The sequence below is a fragment of the Octopus sinensis genome, linkage group LG19 (genome assembly GCF_006345805.1).
Source record: "Octopus sinensis linkage group LG19, ASM634580v1, whole genome shotgun sequence".
Taxonomy (NCBI): Eukaryota; Metazoa; Mollusca; class Cephalopoda; order Octopoda; family Octopodidae; genus Octopus; species Octopus sinensis.
This window is the reverse complement of record NC_043015.1, coordinates 30,946,742-30,971,845: the sequence shown is the minus strand read 5'-3', so window position 1 is coordinate 30,971,845 and position 25,104 is coordinate 30,946,742. Positions and strand designations below refer to the sequence as shown.

The following is a 25,104-nucleotide window of genomic DNA, read 5'->3' as shown; positions in this document are numbered from 1 at the left end:
CTGGAACCATGAAGTACCAAATCTCATGTTCCCAGACAACCTTTTAATAATAAAAGTCTCACCAAAAACTCAGTAAATAATGAATGTTTCAATTTTATATTTTTATATTTTCTGTAAAATAAATTCTAAAAATGTAGAACAATGGTGGTGGCATAGCAGAAACACTAAAGTGATGGGCTCGAGATATTTAGTATTTTCCCTTTGATGTTTTGAGTTCAATTCTCATTAGGGCTGACTTTGCCTTTTGTATGAATGCATTGCAGTTATATATAACATATGACATGTGGCCTTTGAATCAGTGCAGCCATTCCTTGGCGCATGTAATGCTTCCCCACAAATGTATGGCTTTTTTTGTACCAGAGTTGGAAATCAATATATCACAGAAAATTTAATCATTACGAATGCAGCCTGGATTAAAACTGAAAACTATGACTGCCACTGTAGACTACTACGCAGAGAATCATTCAGACAAAAGATTAACCAAACTAACCAGAAACAATTGAAAAAAAATCTAAATCTGTTTGAATCTGGACCATTTGGTGAAATTAAAACAATAAAGATTTTTTTTTTAATAAAAAGATAATTAAACATAAATTTGATAAAATTTCTACATTGTGTTGTTGTTTTTGGAGGGAACCTATGGAAGGGATAGACTCAGGAAGATGTGGGACAAAGTAGACCTCACTGAGGAAATGACAAGGGGCCAGGAGTTGTGGCAATTTGCTGTACTTGAAAAAATGCAACAAGCTAAGTAAAATCATGGTCATCCGTACCAGTTATGCACTGGGGTCGATGTAATTGACTTAATCCGTTTGTCTGTCCTTGTTTGGCCCCTTGTGGGTAATAAAGAAATAGGTATTATCTCCCTATATGACTCTAATACATATATGGTACAGTCACCCATACATTGTAATATCACAGTCTATGATACTAGCACCTACATGGTACTATTAGTAAATCTGACATTATCACCATATTTGGTATTCCAACTATCAACCATGTTTTGTACTTCATATCTTGTTCTCTCCAACAAATAATGAGAAATCATGTTTGCATTATCTGTTACTTTCAATATAAACCATATTTGGTACTCGCAGTATAAACTATGTTCGGGAGTGTCTTAATTTAGTAGCATTGCCATTTATGGTACAAGCCTTTATAACATCCTCTAAACAATATCTGTCCTTGTCTGCAGTTTAATCTGAAGTTGTGGATACAAATAGTGCAGTGGATGGAATCTCTTCAAATCCTCCTGCGCCCGTCAAGTGATTCTGTACATGTTTCTTAAGTTCTTCGTACTTGCTAAAGCGATGATAGCAAAGAGCGCATGCAAACGGACGTTCAGCGAAATCATCAAAGTCGGAGACTAGTTTAACGTATCTTCCCCTCTGAGGAGGCTGTACAAGAGATGCAGATAATGAGTCATTGGTTGAGGAACCTTCAGATGAAATGAGGGCACACTGAATTTCTTTGTCACAGCACTCTACCAAATTCTGACGACCGTGGTCAAGGGCTGCAGTCTGTTTCGGTTCAATATTTACATCAGATTCTGTCGATTTTCTTTCATCGGCCTCTAAAGTGATAACCCCAAGTTCAATTCTTTCCTTCCCTCTAATGTTTTCAGTTCCAATGCCCCCTTGATTATCATTATTATTGTTGTTGTTGTTATTATTACTATTGTTGTTGTTGTTATTATTATTTCCATCATCAATATCGCTGTCGTTATTGTCATCGTCAATCTCAATATAATTAAGTTCTCCAGGACTTTGGCTCTCTTCACTTTGGAAGTTGCTAGCTGAGTTGATAAAACCCGAAGTATTTCCAGATACGTCGCTAATAGTCAGTAAGTTGTCCGTAAGGATAGTGGCAGCACCGGGCAATGACGAGTGCTCGTTAGCGCCAGTATCAGCTGATAAATTACTGCTGCTGTTGCCATACTGCTGTAACATATTTTCTTCAAACTGCACTTGCTGCAACAAGGAAGAGGTGCCCACTGTGTAGTGGTACATGGTCCCTTCATGACTGCTGATATGTTTGAGGAAATCCTCCTTAGAGGCAAATTTAGTCGGGCAGTAGGGACACAGGAAACTTTCAGGCCTATCATCTTCGCAGACAACAGGTTCGGATTCTAGCACAGGGTAGACATTATATACTTCAGGTCTCTCATCTTGGCAGATAACGGGTGCAGTTGGGTAGGGAGTATATATTTCAGGTTTGCACTGAGTAAGGTTGATAACATCAGTAGAACTGAATGAGGAGTTAGTCTGAGAAACAGCCTTCGATTCATTAAGTTTCCTCTGTATGTTGAAGTTGTGCAGGTAACTATGCTGAGCGGGGTCTTTATCTTGAATATTGTCTGACACAGGTGCACCATGTTGAAGTTTCTTGTGATGAGATAAGTTACCTAAGAAAAAAATACAATTTTGATAAAGAATCATTATTAGAATCATCATTATTTCAGAAAGATTATAGTATACCAATATGTGTGTATATGTATGCATGTGTGTGTGTGTGTATAAAAGAGAGAGAAGGGGGTGAAATGAAGTACCAAGACCCCTGTATGGAAGTTCAGTGTTCTATAATGCTAATGATTCTGCTAGCTCACTACCTTGGAACACATGAAATAATGATAAAAAAGAAAGACTGCATAGTGAAGGATGGAAAGACTTTGATCATAGGGCTGTTAACCTGGGAGTTGACCCTTTAGTATTTAACCAAAACCCGACAAATAACGTGAGTTCATGGTTGTTTCCTGCACCAGCTTCACATAACCAGCCCCAGCCCATCCAAAGTACCTTGGATCGCAGGACAGCCTGCAGTGCTTACCTTGGATTGTAGGGTGACCTGCTGTGCTTGAGGAGACCTGTTGAGTCAAGTACATCACCATCAACATCATAAAATCAAATGGAAATTGTAGTTGTGATACCTGTGCTGGAGGTGCGTAAAAAGCACCATCCGAATGTGGTCGATGCCAGCACCGCCTTGACTGGCTTCTGTGCCAGTGGCACGTAAAAATCAGCAACCAATCGTGACCATTGCCAGCCTCCCCTGGCCCCTGTGCTGGTGGCACGTAAAAAGCACCCACTACACTCACGGAGTGGTTGACGTTAGGAAGGGCATCCAGCTGTAGAAACGCTGCCTGATCAGACTGGAGCCTGGTGCAGCCTTCTGGCTTCCCAGACCCCAGTCACTGTCCAACCCATGCTAGTATGGAAAGCGGACGTTAAACGATGATGATGATATCCAGCCCAAATATTCTCTCTGTTTTATATTCAAACTGGGCAGATCCTGCCTCTCACGCCTATCCTACAATTTCATTTTGAAAACATAGAATCACATCATCAAAGTCTCAGTGCTACAAGATAAATAAATAAACGTTACATTTGACAGAGTAATGTGGACACTAAGGGGTTAAATGACAACAAAACAGCATCAGAAAGCAAGACAAGTCAAAAAGAAACAACAGGGACTATGCTCAGAATAATACTCCGAAATAGGTTTACCTTGACATATGAAAGGCATGTGACAAAGATCACACTTGAAAAGAGCAATTGCATGCTTCAACACATGTCTCTGAAGAGTGATTTTATAACTGGAAGCGTATTGGCAGTGTGGACATTGGTAACGCTGTTCTTTGTTAAACGTAGAAGTACTTTCAGCTGTTGAATGATTCCGTTGCTTGTGTAAAATTAAATTTCCTTCCCGCATAAATGGCATCTGACACTCATCACACCGATATTTGGCAACGCTGTGTCTTAGAACATGGCGGTTGAAGGTTGATTTGTGGTCAGTTTCATAAGAACACATATCACATTGGTATTTACATCTGCCCTTCTGCTTCTCAATATTTCGAGGCTGGCATTCATGTTGTAGTTTGTGTTGCATGAGATTTTGGACATTCCGAAATGAAAGGTTACACGTAGAACAAGAGTAAAGGGTCACATGATGTTTTCTAAGATGATTATCCAACAGAAACTGGTTGGATGTCTTGAAAACACATTGAGAACATTGCAAAGTATCTTGTTGACCTTCACAATATTCTTGCCTGTTGGCATCGGTACTGCTACTAGAATCGGTTAAAGTATTCCCAAGATTCAGTTGCTCTCCTGTACTCAACGAAAACTGTGTTTCAATATGAAATTGAAGAATATGAAAATCAAGTATTGATTGGTCTTCAAATATTTTTGAACAAAATGTACATTTAAATTTCTCAGTTTCCAGTTTTATCTGAGATCTGCCGCTGTAATTACACTCTGCTTTATTTTGATCTGAGCCTTTCTTGTCAATATTTTGCAGATACAAATACACGGTATCAGAAGGGCTGCGTGAGCCTTCTCGTGATCTCTTGTTTTGATTATCAGAATCAGAAAAAGCATCGTGAGCTGTTTTGGATGGTACTTCTATGTTAGAAGTTTTGCTGAGGGCAACCGATCTATTGGCATCTGGATGCCAGGTCTTTAAATGCAGTTCCAAAGTTTCGAAATTATTGAAAGGGATGTGGCAGATGTAACAGAGATATTTGGCGAGTGGGTGTAATTTCAGGTGCCGGTTTAAATCAGACTTAGATCTTGTGCCATACGGACACATTGAGCAAGAATATCTGTGTCTCATGCTGGACATCTGCTCTGAATGATGTTTCTGCTTGTGGTACATGACAATCCCCATACTCATAAATGGCATCTTGCAGATATCACATGTGAACGAACATTTACTGTGTTTCTTAGAATGCCGGTTTAAATCGGATTTGTAGTTTGTCTTATACGCACAAATAGGACACTTATGTCTTTTGGTCTCTTGCAAAGACTTCAAATTGATCATCAAAGATGGCTGTCGGTCTCTCGATGTCTGTTGATTGAGAATAAAAATATCTTTTGCTACAGTTTCTGAAATATTTCCTTCATCAGATGAGGGAGTCAGAGCTTGATTTCTGCTACATAAAACACTATTTGATGATGGTAGCTCTTCATAACAAAGCTGAGACATGTTATTATCCAACCAAACTCTGTCAACATTTTCATTATTAGGAGATAGGGCAGCCATATTTGATACAGTCTATAGAGACTAGATATGACTTACAATATTTTTCACAATATCTCTCTACCAAAGGAAGTTACCATAAATTCTATAAATCATTTTTATTTGAGTCTGTATAAGAGATAAAAGCATCAACTTTATTTCTACTGTTTCCATAGAACTTCTCCGACATAGTGTTGCTCCATTTCAATACAGGAACTTGAAAGATTTGTCAATAACAGACCTGAAAAGATATATACACAAATAAGTATTATATAGGCATGTGTACAATGCATGCGAGAAAAGGGTCTAATTTAATACATTCCATATCTACATCCTCTTGTCGTTTTCTTATTTGCTATTTTTAATGTTCGGTTATTAATGTTCAAATTTGACTATATATCTATACATACATATAATAATATAAATAATATATTAATATATGCATAAATACATACATATATGTACATACCTACATATATATGTATATATACATGCATATATGGTACAGGACATCAAAAAATGTTGAACACAATGAGAAACGAAAACATAAAAGCAAAAACATAGAAACGAACTTTATTTCAAACAATAAAAATAAAAACAGAGTACAAGACATACAACACAAGGAATATTCCCCTTCTTCAGTTGCCCCTGTTTCATCTGCTCCGCATTTCGAAGGTAAGGAAATATATATATATATATATATATATATATATATATATACAGATAGATAGATAGACATACTCTGTGTGTGCGAGAGAGAGAAAGAGAGTAAGAGAAATAAAAAGAGAGATATATATGTGTATGTATATATATATATATATATATATATATATATATTCCAGTTGTATCAGCACCAAGCAGTGTTTAGACATCAGCAAACTTTAGTTAAAATATGTTTGTGACATATTTCAACTTCTAAAAGTAAATTCACTGCAGTTACTGAGTGAGAGTTTATAAGAATAGTGTGTGTGTGTGTGTGTGTGTCTGTGTATTTGACCCCCCCAACATCGCTTGACAACCTATGCTGGTGTGTTTATGTCCCTGTCACTTAGCGGTTCGGCAAAAGAGACCGATAGAATAAGTACTAGGCTTACAAAGAATAAGTCCTGGGATCACTTTGCTCGACTAAAGGCGGTGCTCCAGCATGGCCACAGTCAAATGACTGAAACAAGTAAAAGATTAATGTCTTATGTGTTTCTTTTCCCTTCTTTTATTATTATTTTTTTTCCTCCCTCCAAGTTGAGGCCAGAAACAGCTTGCAGTTTTGTCATTGTGGAAACTGCAGTCCTGTGCTTTTCCACAGTCATCATTTCTGAAACAGTTCTATAATTTTATTATTATTATGCAACCTGTGACAAACGGTGGGTAATTTACGTAATAAAGAGAGAAAGACACACAGTAACCCCGTCCAAATCTTATTTCCCAGTGTTCTCTTCGGTTGCAAAGAAAAAACTGTAAGCTACCATGACATGTTTTATGGTAATTGTAACATACATGTATGTCGAAATTCACTTTAATTAGTTGTAGTCTACTATTATTAATTCTATTCAGTGCTGAGTCGCTTTATAGAAATATTAAATCAACTTCTGTACTCGTTTAGGACTTTATTTCATCAACCGCGGAAGAATGATGGAAGGCGGGATATAAATTCAGTAATAGGCCGTGACTAAATAGTTCAAGCATTTTTATCCAACGTCCAATCGATTTTGTCGGTATTGGTAAACTATTTTGTGAAATTTAATAATAACAAAGGGTCGATCGTGGCGGGAGTTTTATTATAAACCTTCATATTACGAACTAACCGTCTTTTGAGCAGTTTTCCATTCGAACTCGAATCTGCTGATAACAAGTTTTTTGTTCTCTTCAACACGGAGAAATTGCGGAATTTGTACCCAATTTACCAAAAGAATTAACTTTTTTTTTTCGATATTTATTGTAAAAACCATTTAATATTGTACATAGAACTAGGGCGGGGGATGCGATCAAAATGTTATCTTCCAGTAACAATGATTTCTTCGTTAAATAGCATTAATTCTACCGAGTTTTATTACAATTTTTTTAATCAGATTTTAGAAATGCAATAATAATAAGCATGAAGTTGGTAAAATCCAACTCCGATAAAAGAACTGCTAACAACAATGGCTACCATGCAAGCAAGCTACGTTTAGGCTTTTCCGGTGTTGCTTGAAAAATCCCGTCTTTGTCGTCCTGGATTTATTTAAAGCAAAACAAAACCAAATGTTTTTATACCAGCGTATATACATACGTGTGTGAAAGATCACATTTTTTTTAACAATGGGTAATAATAGCATCGTCGAAACTTACCAAGAACGATGGCAAATCCTTCGTGTGGTATACATTAGCAGTTTCGCTTGACTGCATATTACAGTCAGAAGTGAATGCGGCCTGTTTTCAGGCGAACGTGGCAGTTTTTTAATGCTTCAGTTTCTGTTGTCAAAACGACAAACTGGCTAAAGTCCAGTACATTAACAATGGGTCATGTATAATGAAATTTAAATTAGTTCTGACCATGAAATTAATTGTAAATATTTATAAGTAAACTTTTATCAAACACGTTTAACACATTTTCGTTTCTATTTTTGCCTTTTGTTTCCGTCGTATTTTGTTTGTTTTGTTGTTAGTATTTTCGTTTCATATACATGGAAAGAAGGGACAGCATGTCTGTGAGTCTGGGGTTGGAGTGTGTTTGTCAGTGGCTTCGTGACAATCAGTTGGGTGGCTGTTTTTGGATACAATTTAAGATGTCTGTATGTACAATAGCAGCACCATACAAAATGTGAGAGCCTTGTGAGTTTCACCTATGCTTTATAAAGGGTTAGAAGTTGTTAAAGACTGAAGTACTTTGAAATTCCAAAAAAGGGGGGCCAGTCTTTGAGCTGCAGCTTTGCTATATTGAGGATGCATTTGCTACAAGAGATCCTCACAAACAGTGGGATTAAGTGTTCATATGGAGCAACCTCAAAGGTTATGATTGTGATCTGCTCATGTTTGGGTGATGGGGATATTTTCATGTGTGTCATCATCATCATCATCATTTAACGTCCACTTATCCATGTTTGCATGAATCAGTTAGAATTTGTTACAACAGATTTGTCTATAACTAGACACCCTTCATGTTGCCAATTCTCACCTGTTTCCCCATATTCTTTCCATGAAAGACCAAAAACAATGTTGCTCGTATGACGAGTGAGATCGATATAACCATAATGTTCCGATGATCTGATGAGCTAGCTTCCATTATTTGCATTGGTTTGTGGATATACAATTGCATAATGCCACACATGCATATTAATGCAAACATGTAAGCATAATTTTTTCCACACTTAAATTAATACTACATGAAGAAGGTTGCAAGATGGCCATAACCCTAAAGATGTCAAGTGGTTAAATAAATACATTCACATCTCATACCTCTTGACTTTTATGGTTTACACATAACTCTACATTTACTATCATCATTTTATATTCACTTTTCCATGCTTGCATGCAATGGATGCATCTTCTGCAACAAACAGTGTTTTATCACCTGTTGCATTCACTCATCATCTCCTCCATGAAGTAAAATTGCCATTACTCTGATAATATCAAAGAAAATCAAATGAAATTTATACTGAATAAAATATAATATACATGCAAACATTATACAAATTTGTAACACAAAGCAAACATTTTCAAATATATGAACTAAATATTAATTTTCAAATAATACAAAAATATATATAGCCTAAAGGATTATTTGCTGTATCCAATATTTGGTGTGACTGTCCTTGCTTTCAATGACTGCATTAAGTCTTCTGGGCATAGAGTTGACTAAATTTCCACATATGACCGATGAAATCGACCTCCATTCATCCTGAATAATATCTTTCAACTGTGTTACATTGCACATTTTTTTTTCTCTTCAACCTTCCTTTTCAAAACACTCCACAGATATTCTATTGGGTCTTAATCAGGTGACACGGTAGGCCAAGGCAATGCTTTTACCTTTTTATCTGATAAAAACTTAGTCGTCATCTTTGAAGTGTGTTTTGGGTCATTATCATGTTGGAACATTGAATGCCTTCCTAGTTCTTTGATGCTTTCCAACATTGTTTTCTGCAGTATGTCACAATAAAGCCTTGAATCCATTGTTCTCTCAATAAATGTGAATTCTCCCACACCAGCTGTGACCATGCATCCCCAAGAATCCAGGTAAAAAGCCACAGGAAAAAGTCAGTAATAAAGTCACAGAGGTTTTGTCCAGGGTTGGTTTTGTCTGGATCCCATAAATTAATTGTGACTTTCTTTCCTAGCCAAAATTGTGACCTTATTACTGTGACTTTATTACCGGTCACCATCCTCAAAGCATAGTACTTCCTCCACCGTGTTTCACAGTAGGCACAGTGCATTTGTTGCTATTATCTTCTCTTGGTCGTTGTCATACTCGTTTGATACTATCTGACCCAAACAAGTTGATTTTAGTCTCGTCAGAAAAAAGAATTTTATTCAAAAGCTCCTTCCCTTTACTCACATTGGTTTTGGCAAAAGAAAGATGATTTGATTTATGCCTGGTAGTAAGGAGAAGCTTCCTACGAGGAATGTGGACGTAAAGACCACACTGGTTCAAGCTTCAGTGAACTGTTTGAGCAGATACACTCTTTCCACTAACAGAAGATGCATCTTGGGCCAAAGATGAAGCGGTACAACACCTGTCGTCCATCACGCTACATTGGATGTGGCAAATATCAGACGTAGTTAAAATACAAGGACAACCTGGACGATGTTTATTGCTTGACCGTCCAGTACTTTTGTACTTCTGAATTACTTTGGTAATTGTGTTTATGCTAATATGTATTCGTTTGCTAATTAATTTGTATGCTAAACCATTCTTGTGCGAATTAAAAATAATTTTCTTCAAATCTTCAGACAATTCTATTCCTTTTGGTGCCATTTTAATGATAATGAAGATTTTCACCACGGTACACAATTCGGAATTGCTGCAGATGCAATAACAATGACTGGTGCAAAAATGCCAGGAGAAATAGTTTATTAGAATTGAAATTATCAGCAATTTCTGAATTTAATAAAAAAAAAAGTGGATAAAAGATTGACTGTAGCAAATTTCCTTTAGGGTGTACATATTTTTGTAACGTTTGAAAATTAATATTTCATTCATATCTTTGAAAATGTTTATTGTCTTGTGTTCCAAATTTGTAAAATATTTGCATATATAATATATTTTATTCAGTATAAATTTCATTTGATTTCCTTTGATATTATCAGAGTAATGGCAATTTTACTGAAATATTTTAGGGGTGTACATACTTCTGTGAGATACTATATATATATATGTGTGTATGTATGTGTGTAGTGGCTTCATGCAGGCATGAATAGCACTTTTCTTGTGGTAAAACAATGGATTTTCTGTGAGTGACAGCAGTTACATTTGCCAGATGCCTTTGCTAAGTGGAATTGTGTCTTTGCCACTTGACCCTTCTAACTTCTTCTAGGCCATCAAAAGCTAGAATAGAGATAACAGACCACCAACAAAATCTATTGCTCTCCACAATATGTCTATCCTCCTGGCTGGTTTTGGATAGTTATAAAAGGAAGAACTCCATATGCCAAAACCAGTTAGTGAGAACCGAGTTTGGCTGACCGGCTGAACAAAATACCATCTCTAAAGGAAAAGGCACAAAGGGACAACTATGGTAACTCACCAATGAAGCAGTTGTTTCATCCCACCATTCTCACTAAATCACTTTCTTTTCTCTGTAACATTACCATCTCTCTCTATATATACTACTATGAGATTGTGTACACATACCGACTGAAATTAACTCTTTTTACGTCGCATGCTTTTCCATTTACTAGTTATACATACCAACCTGTCATGGTTTTGGACATATACAAAGTACCGATAAATAAATATTTCTTTACAACTTCAATCACTGTTCTTCTTTCATCTTTCACACCTTACAACATTCTGTTGCAATAAATGTTTGCTGTTACATTGGTAACCCCAAGTTAAAGAAGTGCAGCCTCCGCATGAACAGTTGTCACATCCTTCGATTACAATTGGTGAACCTGTCTAAAAACGATTGCTACTTTCTAATGCTACATTCCGATACATTTTGCTGACTTCCAACTAAAGAACTACAATCTTCATACCAACAGTTGCTAAACCTTAAAAAAAGAATAACAACCATTGTGGCCTCCAAGATGCACCCTCGTTCCACTTGTTGCAGTATGCACAACAGAAAGCACTATACTGCAATGCAATTTACGATGCACTTCACAACAGTGCAACACTGGTGAGGCACAAAGAATTTGCTCACTATGGAAGCCAATAAATGCATCGTTTCGACAGCTACATGCCCAGAAACTAACTGGAAGAAAATATGGAAGCCCGCACCTGCAACATTTTTACCCACGTGCTTTTCGTCTCATCCCAACAAATAGACCCTGCATTCTCTGCGAACTTTTGCATGAATTTAAGACTCATATAGGCTCTCAGCAACTCTTCCTTTGCATGCACATTTTTTTTTTCACTTTCAGCAATAGACTTTTAAGAAAGAACACTATTTTCCAGCTAAGTTTGTCATTTTTGCTTATTTTATTCTGTTCTGTATGCACTGCACACTTTCATTTGTTTACGAGTTACACAAATTCCGCAACGACTCATTTTACTAAAACAACTAAATTCATGTGCATATCTTTTGGAATGTTCTATATTATTATTCATATTTTGCATGTACTTTTTTTTCTTTCATTTTGGAAATGTTTGTATTGTTACACACAAACACACATGCTAACACTCTCACATTCATGCACCCCACATACCTTTCTCGCTTGTTTTCCATGCTCCCTGTGGCCTTGTAGACGCAGCTTGCCTCTGTAAGGCCCTAGCTCAGTCACGTATACACAGAGAAAGTTGTTTGTCCCTTGCAATGCACCAGCGTGTCACACTTTTGCTCCTGCACATTTCAAGGCATTTAACACTTCATGCACCGCCTGGCATATTCAGCACTGCCTTAATTACTGGCATATTCAACACTGTACCCTGCATTTGTAATCAATGTACTACCACACTGCCTGGTCTTGCACACACATGCACATGCAACTCTGTTATGCCTCTACTGCCTTGTTTTTCAACACGTCTGTGACTGCTCAACTCTTTTCCCGACTCAATGCACGTCAGATACTCACATGCTCTATGCTCATGCTTAGACATAATTGCCCTCTGTTAGACCCCTATTTGGTCACGTAATGAATGGAGAAAATTATCTGTCTTGTGCATCACCCCAGCATGCTACACTGTTGTTCTTGCTAACCTCAGCAATTAACCACGACAACAACACCCGACACATTTTACTTCTGAAAAACCTTCGAGGCATTTCACACACTGCTAATCCTGCAGGAAGCTCTTCGATATCGTGGCTTGAGAATACACTCACTCGCTCACCTGAGCTTATTTTGCAGTGAATTTTGATACGTGCACCTGCACTCATCTATACACTCTCGTGCTCATGTACGTGCTAACTCATTTTCCACACTGCCCAGTCACTGACCGTACATTCTGGCACGCAAAGCAACACCGCTATTCAGACTCACTTGAATAAATATCTATCCCGTTAACCCTCAGCTGCCATTGGTATCTATTTATCCACTAACTCTCTCCCCAAAATTCCAGTCCTTAGAAGTTTCAAAGTAATTCAAGACCCGAGAGTTTCGTGTATGGCATGCACCTATCGTGGAGGCGCAATGGCCCAGTGGTTAGGGCAATGATTATGTCTCGTGGTTTCGATTCCCAGACCGGGCGTTGTATATGTTTATTGAGTGAAAACACCTAAAGCTTCACGAGGTTCCAGCAGGGGGTGGATGACGACCCCTGTTGTACTCTTTCGCCCCAACTTTCTCTCACTCTCTCTTCCTGTTTCTTGAGTAACGCTGCGATGGACTGGCGTCCCGTCCAGCTGGCGGGGAACACATACGCCACAGAAACCGGCAAACCGGGCCCAATGAGCCTGGCTAGGTTTGAAAAGGGCGGATAAAAGAATAATGCACCTATCAAACATATATACTCATGTTTTGAGTTCTATTATCCTATATATGTACCACTAAACATGTGCGTGAGTACGTTGTGTCAACTAGTCTTGATGAAGGACACCAAACTCTGTTCAAAGAAACCAGGAATCAAAAGATTCCTACAAAAACGAGGAACTTTCAATGGTTGGAAAAAATGTGTTCAGTGAAGTTACCTCCCTTGGTCCAGTGTATGCAAATATATTTTTTTTCTTTTTTTTATTCTAAATTACGGAGATGTACTTGCATAGCAAGTAATTTGATCTGAGATCGTGTGCTGGAACGAAAACAATTGCAGCGTGGAAGGTGTTTGTAAGCCATTTAAGAAACACACAAAAGCCGTTCGATTCACTTCAACATTTAAGTTTAAGTTTATCGAACGGCTTTTGTGTGTTTCTTAATGGCTTACAAACACCTTCCACGCTGCAATTGTATTCTAAATTTATAATTCTCTTAAATTATTATTCAATTTAGAATAGGACTTTCACCGCATGGCTGTAAAGACCAAACCCACCCTGATACATTGTTTATCTATATTAGTGTTACTCAAGGTGAGGCATTACCATATTTTAGTTACTTCGGGGAGGAGCATAAGGTAGTAACAAAATAAAACTTATAATAGAGTTACAATAAAGTTTTAATTAAAACTTTTTTAGATAAATATACACAATGTCCACTCGTGGTAGGGAATTGTGTGTGTGTGTGTGTGAAATCGAAATAGTGGAGGTTGAGGAACACTGTAGATTGGCCCAAAACTTTCAATCAATACGAGTTATCTCCCTTGTCTAACTTGCATTTACAGATATCTTTCAAAAAAGTTTTTGTTTTACTAATTGCTTGAACGATAGTATTTCCGACGAACTATATAGCAATTCTGATACACATACTGTAAAACAACTATATCTACAGTGTGTTTTAACATATCGAATTGAGCCTGACTTAATTTTAATGTTTCTTAAGTGCATTACTAAATTTGGAACCAAATTTATGACCAGAAAATATCAAGATACTCTAACGGTATTATTATTATTTAGAAAATTTACAAACTCTGGTGGGTGTGTAGCACTCACTCACTGAACACACCAGAGAATATGTAGCTTTGGTGGCAAAAGCTGAACCTGTGAGAAGAGACAGAATGGGTGACAAGAAAGGCGGCGAGATGGCAGAAACGTTAACACACCTGGCGAGATGCTTAGCGGTATTTCTTCTGTCGTTACGTTCTGAGTTCAAATTCCGCCGAGGTCGACTTTGCCTTTCATCCTTTCGGGGTCGGTAAATTGAGTACTAGTTACGCACTGGGGTCGATGTAATCGACTTAATCCATTTGTCTGTCCTTGTTTGTCATCTCTGTGTTTAGCCCCGTGTGGGCAATAAAGAAATAAGAATGGGTGACAGAAGAGAGACTAGCAAGTTGGATGGTGGTTAGTATGAGATCAGCTTGTTTCTAGCAGCATAGCCTGCAGTAGAGGGTTAAGAAAAGTCACAGTGGGAGCACAGTACATCTGTGGGCCAGGCAGTAACTCTAATCCAATCAGCCAGTCATTTTGTTGGACATTCCACTGGTGTGCTGCAGTAACCTTGTAGAAATCTAACCAACAAGAAAGCCTGTGTATGATCACATAACTTTCAAGAAATAACAGCTAAATCCCTCTCTACTCATACCCTTCCATCTTAGATAATCACAGCTAAGATGTAGAGCAGGTTTTTCAACCTATTTTCCCCCAGAAAAAACGTATGCCCCACCAGTGACTGGGGTAAAAACAACTTTATCTTCAATATTTCTTAATTATATTACTTTTCTGGCAGAAACGTTAGCACGCCGGGCGAAATGCGTAGCTGTATTTCATCTGCCATTACGTTCTGGGTTCAAGTACCGCTGAGGTCGACTTTGCCTTTCATCCTTTCGGGGTCGATAAATTAAGTACTAGTTACGCACTGGGGTCGATGTAATCGACTTAATCCGTTTGTTTGTCCTTGTTTGTCCCCTCTGTGTTTAGCCCCTTGTGGGCAATAAAGAAATATATATACTTTCCTTAAAGAAATATCCACACTAGAGCATTAGAATAGCTGTATACTGTAGCAAACAGTCTTCACACAGTATGTTTGGCTAGGCTGGGTATATTGTATGTTTGCTGTAAAAAATAAGATTTTCACAATTCTATGTCCCGTTAAGAAAAAAAAAATTTGGATCCCTTGCCTCACCACAATTTTTCCCGGCCCTAACATTAGATCATCTGCCCCACTTTGGGAATCAGTAATGTAGAGATAACAATGCTTTCATTGGTTATGTCTGTGTCAATGATATCTGGTCAGGTTGGTTGTTGGGCTGGTTGGAGGAATATAATATAATAAATTTATTGTATACAAGACTCGAGTGCATTACAGAGACTTAATAACAACAGAAACTACTACAACAACACAGAGAAGTTAATAAAAAAAATTTTTTTATTACTTTGAGGAAGAGCAGTTGTCTTTTTTCTATTTACGTTCTGAGTTCAAATTCCGCCGAGGTCGACTTTGCCTTTCATCCTTTCGGGGTCAATCAAATAAGTACCAGTTATGCACTGGGGTTGATATAATTGACTTAATCCGTTTGTCTTTGCTTGTCTCCTAGGCCCCATTGTTTTCACAGCCATCGTTGTTGTCCTTCACTGGCTCTAATCCAACCATGCCCAGTCATCTTGTTCCACAGTAATGGTGAGTGGAAATAAATCACTGACCTCCCACTGCATTATTCACACAATGATGTTCATTCTCCAAGTGATTAAAATATTCTTCTCTTCTAAACTCAATTCAAACTCAATGCTAATACAATTAAATATCGTTATTAATTATAGCACAGGGACGGTTAGATATAAGCCTAGAATTATATTTCCCATTCACTGTATCTAATTATATAATTTACTATAATCAAGGTAATTATCTAATTAACAAGTTAGGCCAATTATTATTAATCAGTGACCTAATCTATATATGTGTGTGTATATTGTGTATTTGTATATAAAAAGATATACAAAAAATATAACTAACTGTAACAGATAATGCTGCATCATCACACATATATATATGAGGGGATGCTGAAAGATTCTTGGCTTTAAGGATATTGCAGAAGCCTTGGTTGGAGGTCCAACCTTGAAAGTTCTTTTACAGGGCATAGAAAAACTGAAGGACTGCTGCAATAAGTACGTGAATCTGAGAGGAGAATATGTTTAATAAAACCATAATTAATTGATCCTCCTCTATTTTCTTTTACCCAATGCTAGGAACTTTTCAGCACCCACTCATGAGTGTATTCTGTAAATATAATTATATGCATAAGTTTATAAGCATGCACCATGTACTAGCTATAGAAAATAGTCTAATATCGGGACATATTTTCTATAGCCAAAATACGGGGTACGCTTATATGCTTAAGCTTATAATTATGTTTACAGAATTTTCACTCATCACTGTTTCATAACTTATGCATATATATAGTAATTTCATTTGGGTGTACACTTTACCTTATGAAGCTCATCCACAGGTCTAGGTTACCAGACTGCTGAAAATCCACAAATATCAGAAGAGTTTCTGCAATTTTATTTCATTGATTTACAATTGTTTCATTGAAAATTGATCTCAAGAACATGAGATTGATCTTCAAAGAAATGATTGTAAAATCAATAAAATAAAAGAACTTACTCCATTCTCCCTGGTTGTCTTGTTCCTTTCTGTCAAAGAGTTTAGTCTTGAAATGTCAAAAACTTTTCCATTTTCTGGAGCGTCGAACAAATACACCTTGTTTGTTGTTCCTTTACTTGTCTCTGTCTTTTTTTTTTGTATATTTGAACCATATATAATATATGCTCATGTGGTCACCTCATCTTTCCTTTGGTACCACTCCTCAGCCACTTTACCATTGGGATTTTATGCTTCTCGGACTCTACCATCATGTTTGTTCCTTCTCAAGCCATGCCTGGCTCATAAGGGCCAGTTTCCCAGTTTCTTGGTGTATAGGTTCCCCACCTGGACGGGACGCCGGTCCATCGCAGGTGTGAGCTGCAAGATGCAGGAGGAAAGAGTGAGAGGAAGTTGTGGCGAGATAGTCAGCAGAAGTTTCGCCATTACCTTCTACCAGAGCCGCATGGAGCCTAGGTGTTTCGCTCATAAACACACACGCATCGCCCAGTCTGAGATTCGAACCCGCGATCCCTCGACCGCGAGTCCGCTGCTCTAACCACTAGGCCATGTGCCTCCACCACTCTGCCATCATGGATCTTATTGTATGTTATTGTTGAGTTGTATCATACCAATCTACCATGACTTCTCAAATATTTTGAATTTCTTAACCTTCTGAACTTCTTGTGAACTTCATCCATTCTCACTTCATTTTCTTTCCTCCTTCCTTTCTGCCAAAGAGTTTAGACTCGTAACATCAAAGACTTTTCCATTTTTCCAGGGTGTCAAATTAATATACCTTGGTTGTTGTTCTCCTACCTGTCGCTTATTTGTGTATGTGCATGTGTGTATACGTCAGTGGTTTTCAACCAGGGTTCCGCCAGTACAGTCCAGGGGTTCCGCAAGAAGTTACAAAACTGCTAAAATCGGCAGTAATTTTTAATTCTCCTGTGCAGATACGTGTGCATAAGACTATTAAATTATTGCACAGGGGTTCCTCGAGCCAGTGGAATGTTTCTTTGGGGTTCCGCTCCAGCAAAAAGTTTGAAAAGCACTGGTATACGTATGTATGTATATATGTAAGAAGTTCGTTTTGCAACAACATGGATCTGATTTTGATATGAGTGCTCCTTATTCCTGAGCAAGTGTTCTCTACTATAAACTCAGGTTGCCCAATGTTTTGTCAGTGAAATTAACTAAAACTGCACAAGATGCCATATATCTATTGGATTTGTGTAAACTGCTATTTCGAGAGTTACCTCCCTTTACACCAAAATCAGTTTGTTTGATAAACGGATTGCTAGAATACATCTACGAGAACGAAATGGTTACTGAGATTGCTACAATCAACTAAAACCCAGCCCCTACATCCAGGACAATGCTTCTATGCATACAATCATCCTTGAACACATCCAAAAAAAGGCTGCTCGATTCATTGGCCTAAATTCGTTCATAATCATACTTCAACCTCTGACCTACAGACATGCTGTCTCCCCCTCTGCGTTTTTTTCTCCTGCTTCTAAAATGGCATTTCCTTCTGGGAGCAGCCAACTGGGCCACCTCCACCCAAGTACTCCCAACCCGCTCGGCTTTCCTTATTTTCATCATTTATAGTGTGTTCCCTATATCAATCTCCCTAGTCCTGGGGTAGGGGCGGTGAGGTTGTATAGAGATTCTATATCATTGTGTGTGTGTGTGTGTGTATATATATATATGTATGTATGTATATATATATGTATGTATATATATGTATGTATATACATCTATATATATATGTATGTATGTATATATATGTATGTATATACATCTATATATGTATGTATATATATGTATGTATATACATCTATATATATATGTATGTATGTATATACATCTATATATATAATGTATATATATGTATGTATATACATCTATATATATATAATATATATATACATACACACTCACACATATTATAATATATATATATACATACACACACACACATATATATATCTTTTATTCTTTTGCTCTTGTACTTGTTTTACTCATTTGATTGTGGTCATATATAACAAGAAGAAAAATAAATACATAGTGCGTGTGTTTATTTGGCAATAAAAAAAAAAACGATGACCATCCTGAAATATGAACAATATCTGTTTCAACACACGATTTCAAATTAGGAATCATGCAAAATAAATCCATAAACATGTGTGTGTGTGTAAATATGTATATTCAGCACAGCAGAGTTTTATTTCTGCTTTTCTATGTTGGCATAAGTTGGAGTGGTTTTCCAAGCCGGTATTTTAGGACCAGGTGCACTTCATGCAAGCTTTAGTCACCTCATAGGAAGTTTTAAAGGATGTAATGTCCCAACAGCTAACAACTGATGGGGGTAATTTACTCAATGTGTTTGAGTGTGGTGCAATATATACTGTATTTCCTATATTAACTTACAGAATATCATTATGTTGTTGGCCTTGCTGTTATGTCAATTGATATTTTCAAGTGGTATTTATGAGACCACGACTATTTCTGTAATATTGGGTTGTCCGGAAAGTTTGTGCCGATTTTTAAAGGATAGAAAAAGGTCAATAAATACTTGCCATTACATTTTTAATCAACCAAATCTGAACCATTTTGTTGCACAATGCATCTCCATCTTTCCTTTAACTTGAAAATACCCTCTTCCCAGAATTGAGCTGGTTTCATGGCAAAGAATTCATCAAGGTATCTTTTTACGTCATCCAGGGAATTGAAATTTTTACCATTAAGACTATTCTGCAGAGATCTGAATAAGTGGAAATCCAAAGGAGCAATATCTGGTGAATATGGAGGGTGGGGGTAACACATCCCAGCCGAGCTGCAGCAATTTTTGTCTGGTTCCCAAATCACCAAGTGCCGAAAATGAACTTTCTTATCTTCCATTTTAAAGGGTTACAGAATTAACACAGGTTATAGGAACATAAACCTTCTTCCACGAAAAGATAGCTTAAACTGTGCTCTAAACGGAGATGTAGTCAAATCCTATTTCATGGATTCAACCAAGTCAAAAGGTAAGCTATTATAAATCGGCACGAACTTCCCGGACAACCCAATATATCACTTAAGCTGGGATAAGTATTGCATGTTATAAGGTGGTGAGCTGACAGAATCGTTAGCACACCAGGCAAAATGCTTAGGTGTATTTCATGTGTCTGTACATTCTGAGTTCAAATTCTGCTGAGGTCAACTTTGCCTTTCATCCTTTAAGGGTTGACAAAAGTATCAGTTGAGTATTGGGGTTGATGTAACCAATTTAGCCCCTTCCCCAAAATTGCTGGCCTTGTGCCATAATTTGAAACCATTATTATTGCATGGAATATAAACCAGAATAATGCTGGAATTATTTAAGAGTTAGAGATAACTATGCTCCTGTTATTTGCATGGATTATAGATGTAATTCCTAAAGCCCTCTGTCAACGACAGTTGGCCAGTTTCATCTTTTTAATCTTTTACTTGTTTCTATCATTGGATTGTGGCCATGCTAAGGCACTGCCTTGAAGGGTTTAGTTGAACTAATTGACCCAACTATTTATTGGTCTTTTAGGTATAGTACTTATTCAATTGGTCTCATTTGCCAAACCACTGAGTTACAGGGATGTAAACAAACCAACACTACTTGTCAAGTGGTAGTGAGGGACAAACACAAAGACATACATAAATACACACGCACATACGCACACACGTAAAGGTTCCGGAAAGGGAGAAAGATGGGGGTTTTCCTACACAACACTCACTTAATGATCCTTTTTGCTTTTTGTTAATTTGTTTCTTACCTGCCTGGCACTGGTTCTTTTAATCCATTCCTTATATGCATGATGTAGATCTTCAAACTAACTGAAGGTGTGTGTGTAAAAAATAGACAACATAACCTACATATCAAAATATATGTTAAGCAAACTACTTATTATTAATGAGATATGCATGTATAATTACTGCGTTCTTTCTTGCGGATGGAGAAACTGTTTACTTTCAAAGAATATTTGAACAGGAAACATTTTTTGGCCCAGTTTGCCTCCATCTGCCAAATAATTATAAACACATCATCTTAATCACTTGCAACAGCAGCATGGGCACCACTACTTTCATCATCATCATCATCACCATTATCAGAACTACATTGCTACTATCTTCATCCTCACAATTATCAGTCACCACTTAATGTTTGTTTTTTTTATATTTCAAGGTCACTATCAGTTCACCCAAGGGAACTTTATCCTCTAAAAATAGAACATGTTAAAACAGGATCCACCTTATACAAATTTGTAATATTTCATAGGGAAATTTGATGGATTAGAGTATTATCACTTCCGTTACTAGATGCACTATAAATATGTAGATCAGTTTTTAAAATAATCAAGAATTTGGAAAGATTTAATAAAAGTAAATAATTTCTTGTTTATGAAGCTGGTGTCGTGGAACTACAACATGGCAGATTATGAGAAGGTAGCAGAAGAGCTCAACTGAGCCAACAGTGCTTCTTATATTGATGCTGAGTGGAGGAATCCTAGATCAATAGTCAGGATCACCATGCTCTTTCAAGAGAGCAACTTCAATGTAATCAGCTAATGAAAGATTCACTATGACTTGAACTCTCGATTTAAATTTGGGGAAGGAATTTCAACCGTGTTTCGTGGTCTGCTGCCACAACAGCTCCTTTATAGGATCCAGTTAGCTCAAGACATCAACAGGAGGAACCACGTCTGGTTTCGGCCCCTACTCCTCTACCGTTTTGACATGGCAGGACCCCCGCTTTTGGAGGTGTCTTCAGCTCTGGTGTTGGGTGCATGTCTTCTTCTTTCTTCTGTTTCCTGGCCTCTTCGATGTAGTGTCAACGAGTGTCAATGGACGACTGACTGTCTTGTCAAAATTTTCCCTTTAAATACCTGCTGCTAGGCTCCATCAGGCAGCTCCAGCAAGTTGTCACATGACACTGTCTCAACTTTAACTGACCAATAAAGGCACGTAGTCTTAGCCCACACATTCTCTAAACGAGACCGTCACCCATCAATCAGCGAAGCTAATTCAGTGCCAGCTTGTCTCACCTAGTGTTGGAATTGGAATGGCAACAGAGAGTCATGGGAATCCACTAAAGCAGCAAAAACAGAAAGCTGGTGTTTACAATATAACTGAACAAAAATGTTCTTAACTTAAAACGATGATGGAAGGTTTTTGCATGTAAGTATAAATGATAAAACAGATGGTTTTGTGTTATAAAACCTGGAGAGGTCTTGGGTAGGTGGGTGGGTGGTTGGTCTCAAAACGTTCAAATTGTAATATTTTCTCGCAGTTATAGCATTAAAAAAATCATGCTGTTTTGTGAAGGAATCAACTCAAGTGTTTATCTAAGTTACTGTGTGGTCTGTGATGCTAAGGGAGGTTAAGTAGAAGGTGTGGGGAACTTAGTGTGTATAGAGATTTCCGTTATTTGAAATGATTAGAGGATGTACTTGTTGAAAAATTATTCCAAAGAGACCAGCTGTGGCCAGTATACAGGATGTAAACTGTAAATTTGCATAAATATTTGTGTATAGAATAAATCTGAGTTTGAGATGTTTAAAGGAGATCAATGTGGTTCTAACAATGCCAGTAACATAACTAAAATGGTCGCAGTGGACTCTGCTGGGCGGTTGGTATTAGGAAAGGTATCCAGCCATATAAACCCTGCCAAAACAGACACAGAAGTCTGGTGCCTAGCCAGCTCCTGTCAAACTGTCCAACACATTCTAGCATGCAAGACAGATGTTAAATAAGGATGATGATGATATATATATATATATTTGAAGGCGGCGAGCTGGCAGAATTGTTAGCATGCCGTAGGAAATACTTAATGGTATTTCATCCATCTTTACATTCTGAGTTCAAATTCCACCTTGGATGACTTTGCCTTTCATCCTTTCGGGGTTGGTAAAATAAGTACCAGTTGAGTAGTGGGGTCGATGTAATCAGCTTACCCACTCCCCCGAAATTGCTGGCCTTATGCCAAAATTTGAGATCAATATTACATCTAATATTTGGATGTTTCTAAAAAATAAGTGCAAACAGTGTACCAGTTTGAATATAGATCTCGTTATGTTAAGATGTAATGAACTGGGAAACAACTTTATACCAGTAGAATATATCTATGTATATCACAATTTATGGAGCAAGATTTTCTACAGCCTTCAACCCTTACCTGCTTCCAATCAAGGTAATATTTCCTCATAGCCAGACGTTCTCACAGAATATTTGGAAATGAAGGACTGCTTGTATGGCTGTGGCAATTATTTTTTTAACAACACAGTACTTTTCTTGCAAATAATAAGTTTCCCAAATTCCATTTTACATCATAAGGAAACACTCATGGGTTGCCTGCAATCTATGAACCTGTAGTGATGCCATTTCGGAAGTCTTCCGCTCGCATGTGCAGAGTTGGATTTCTTCCAGGAGGCCGCCAGAAGTTCCCTCATGTGCAGAGAACTAGCAACAACAAGATTTCTCGCTGTATCGATCTCTCTCTTGAAGCGGACACCGAATTGAACAGACGCATCCTCACGGCTCTCCCAAGCAAGCCAACATGTGGAGAAGCTACACCATGCTTGTTCGAGACAGCATTTGGCTCACACCATTTAACTCCTGTGACTAGCTCCATGGCCCATGGCTACCAGTTCGCCCTGAAGGAAATATATATATATGTATATTTAAAGGGCTAAAGAACCACTATGTGGTCAGCCATATGCTAGAAGTAGATCACCTACAATCAAACTACAAAGAAAAGAATGTTCTCTAGAGAAAAAAATTCAGTGGACACCAGAACAATATGCAGGCAAGACAGATGAAAATTATATTATTGCGAATCCAGAAAAAATAAATATTATTTATGCTGTTGAAGATATTCAAAGTCTTGGTTTTCCTTCGACAAATAATTTAATGTAACGGGATGAGACCTGCAACAACTTGAGTGTTCCAGACCTTTCATCTTTGTTACAAACCTCTGGAGATTAAGGGAAAATATGTAAAACAATAATGTGCAGTTAAGGAGCAGATGTGGCTGTGTGGTTAAGAAGCTTGATTTCCAACCATGTGGTTGTAGGTTCAGTTTTGCTGTATGGCACTTGAACAAGTGTCTTTTACTATAGCCTCAGGCCAACCAAAGCTTTGTGAGTAGATGTGGTAGACAGAAACTGAAAGAAATCTGGCATATATCATGTTATTATCATTTAATGTCTGCCTCCATGCTGGCACAGGTTGGACAGTTTGACAGTAGCAGGTCAAGCTACTGTATCTGTTTTGGCATGGTCTTTACAGTTGCTCTTACAGATGCCCTTCCTAACACCAACCATCCCACAGAGTGGACCAAGTATATGTGCATGTATGTATGTATGTATATACATACATATGTATGTTTGTGTTTGTTTGTGTATACGCTTATCTAGACATCATGTGACAGTTATAAATGAGCATCATCGTTATAACAGGTGAAGTTGTTTGTTTCCAATCTTCCATGAAAGACGTATCCAGATATTGGAAAATATTACCTTGCTTTAAAACAAGTGAGGGTTGGCAACGGGAAGGGCATCCAGCCGTAATAGAATCTTCCTCAACAAATTCTATTTGACTCATTCAAGCTCAGAACCTTATTTCTTTATCATTTCTTTTTAACGACATATCTCCTATTTTGCAAGCAACATTGTGTCCCTAGATCATCTTGGGTCACAAGGAACCCTAATCAGTTGGCATGCAGCCTGAGGGGCTCTAGTAGGTTACAGGGAGTATCAAGTAGATTTTGTAACATTTGACAGGGAATCTCTTCCACCACAGACATTTAAGGGAGAGGTGTGATTTTTTTTGTGGGGGGGGTCTTGTGGATTGGGGTGGAGAACTATGTTATTTCCCTGTGTTTGGTTATTTAGTTATTTTTATTGTTGAATCTAAAAGAAAGATGTACCTGATTTATTAAACTTGCTGTGTCATAGACATGGAATGTAATCACTGAAACTCAGAGATAAATTTATGTGGTTTATATCAGATAAAAGCAAAGTTATTCATAGTAAAAACAAATCATATATTCTACAACCATAACTCAGAAATATGAATATTCATGATAAAGATAAATAGAATTTTTTTTTTTCCATTTATTTTTGCATTCCAGTACATAGTCCATTGGTTTGCTGTGTGTGTGTGAGTATAAGTGAAAGAGTGAGTAAACAAAAGTGAGAGAGTGAGTATATGTTTGTGTGTGAGTGTGAGAAAGGTGGGGATGAAAGTGACAGAGATTTAGTGATTGTGGGTCTGTGTTTGTATGAGTAGAAAAGAGTGAGTCAAAGTGAGTGTCTGTGTGACACG

General features: G+C 37.5%; 1 protein-coding gene across 3 annotated transcripts; it reads right to left on the bottom strand.

Moving 5' to 3' along the window:
* Positions 1–745: 745 nt before the first annotated feature.
* LOC115222035 (zinc finger protein 43-like) lies at positions 746–20,644 on the bottom strand. 3 transcript variants are annotated; one of them, XM_036511141.1, is made up of 3 exons: positions 20,556–20,644; positions 3,504–5,257; positions 746–2,404 (listed from the first exon to the last, which is right to left on the bottom strand). In XM_036511141.1, exons 2-3 carry the CDS (start codon positions 5,038–5,040, stop codon positions 1,197–1,199), a joined length of 2,745 nt encoding a protein of 914 aa, XP_036367034.1. In that variant the 5' UTR covers positions 5,041–5,257; positions 20,556–20,644; the 3' UTR covers positions 746–1,196. The 3 variants fall into 3 exon arrangements, with proteins under 3 accessions (XP_036367034.1, XP_036367033.1, XP_036367035.1); XM_036511140.1 differs by lacking the exon at positions 20,556–20,644 and adding an exon at positions 7,342–7,525; XM_036511142.1 differs by lacking the exon at positions 20,556–20,644 and adding an exon at positions 6,819–6,838.
* Positions 20,645–25,104: the final 4,460 nt, after the last annotated feature.

Coding starts and splice junctions, on each gene's coding strand:
- LOC115222035 (XM_036511141.1), bottom strand. CDS start 5,040: ATGGCTGCCCTATCTCCTAATAATGAAAATGTTGACAGAGTTTGGTTG. Junction 2,405..3,503: donor CATGCCTTTCATATGTCAAG/GTAAACCTATTT, acceptor TTTTTTTCTTAG/GTAACTTATCTCATCACAAG.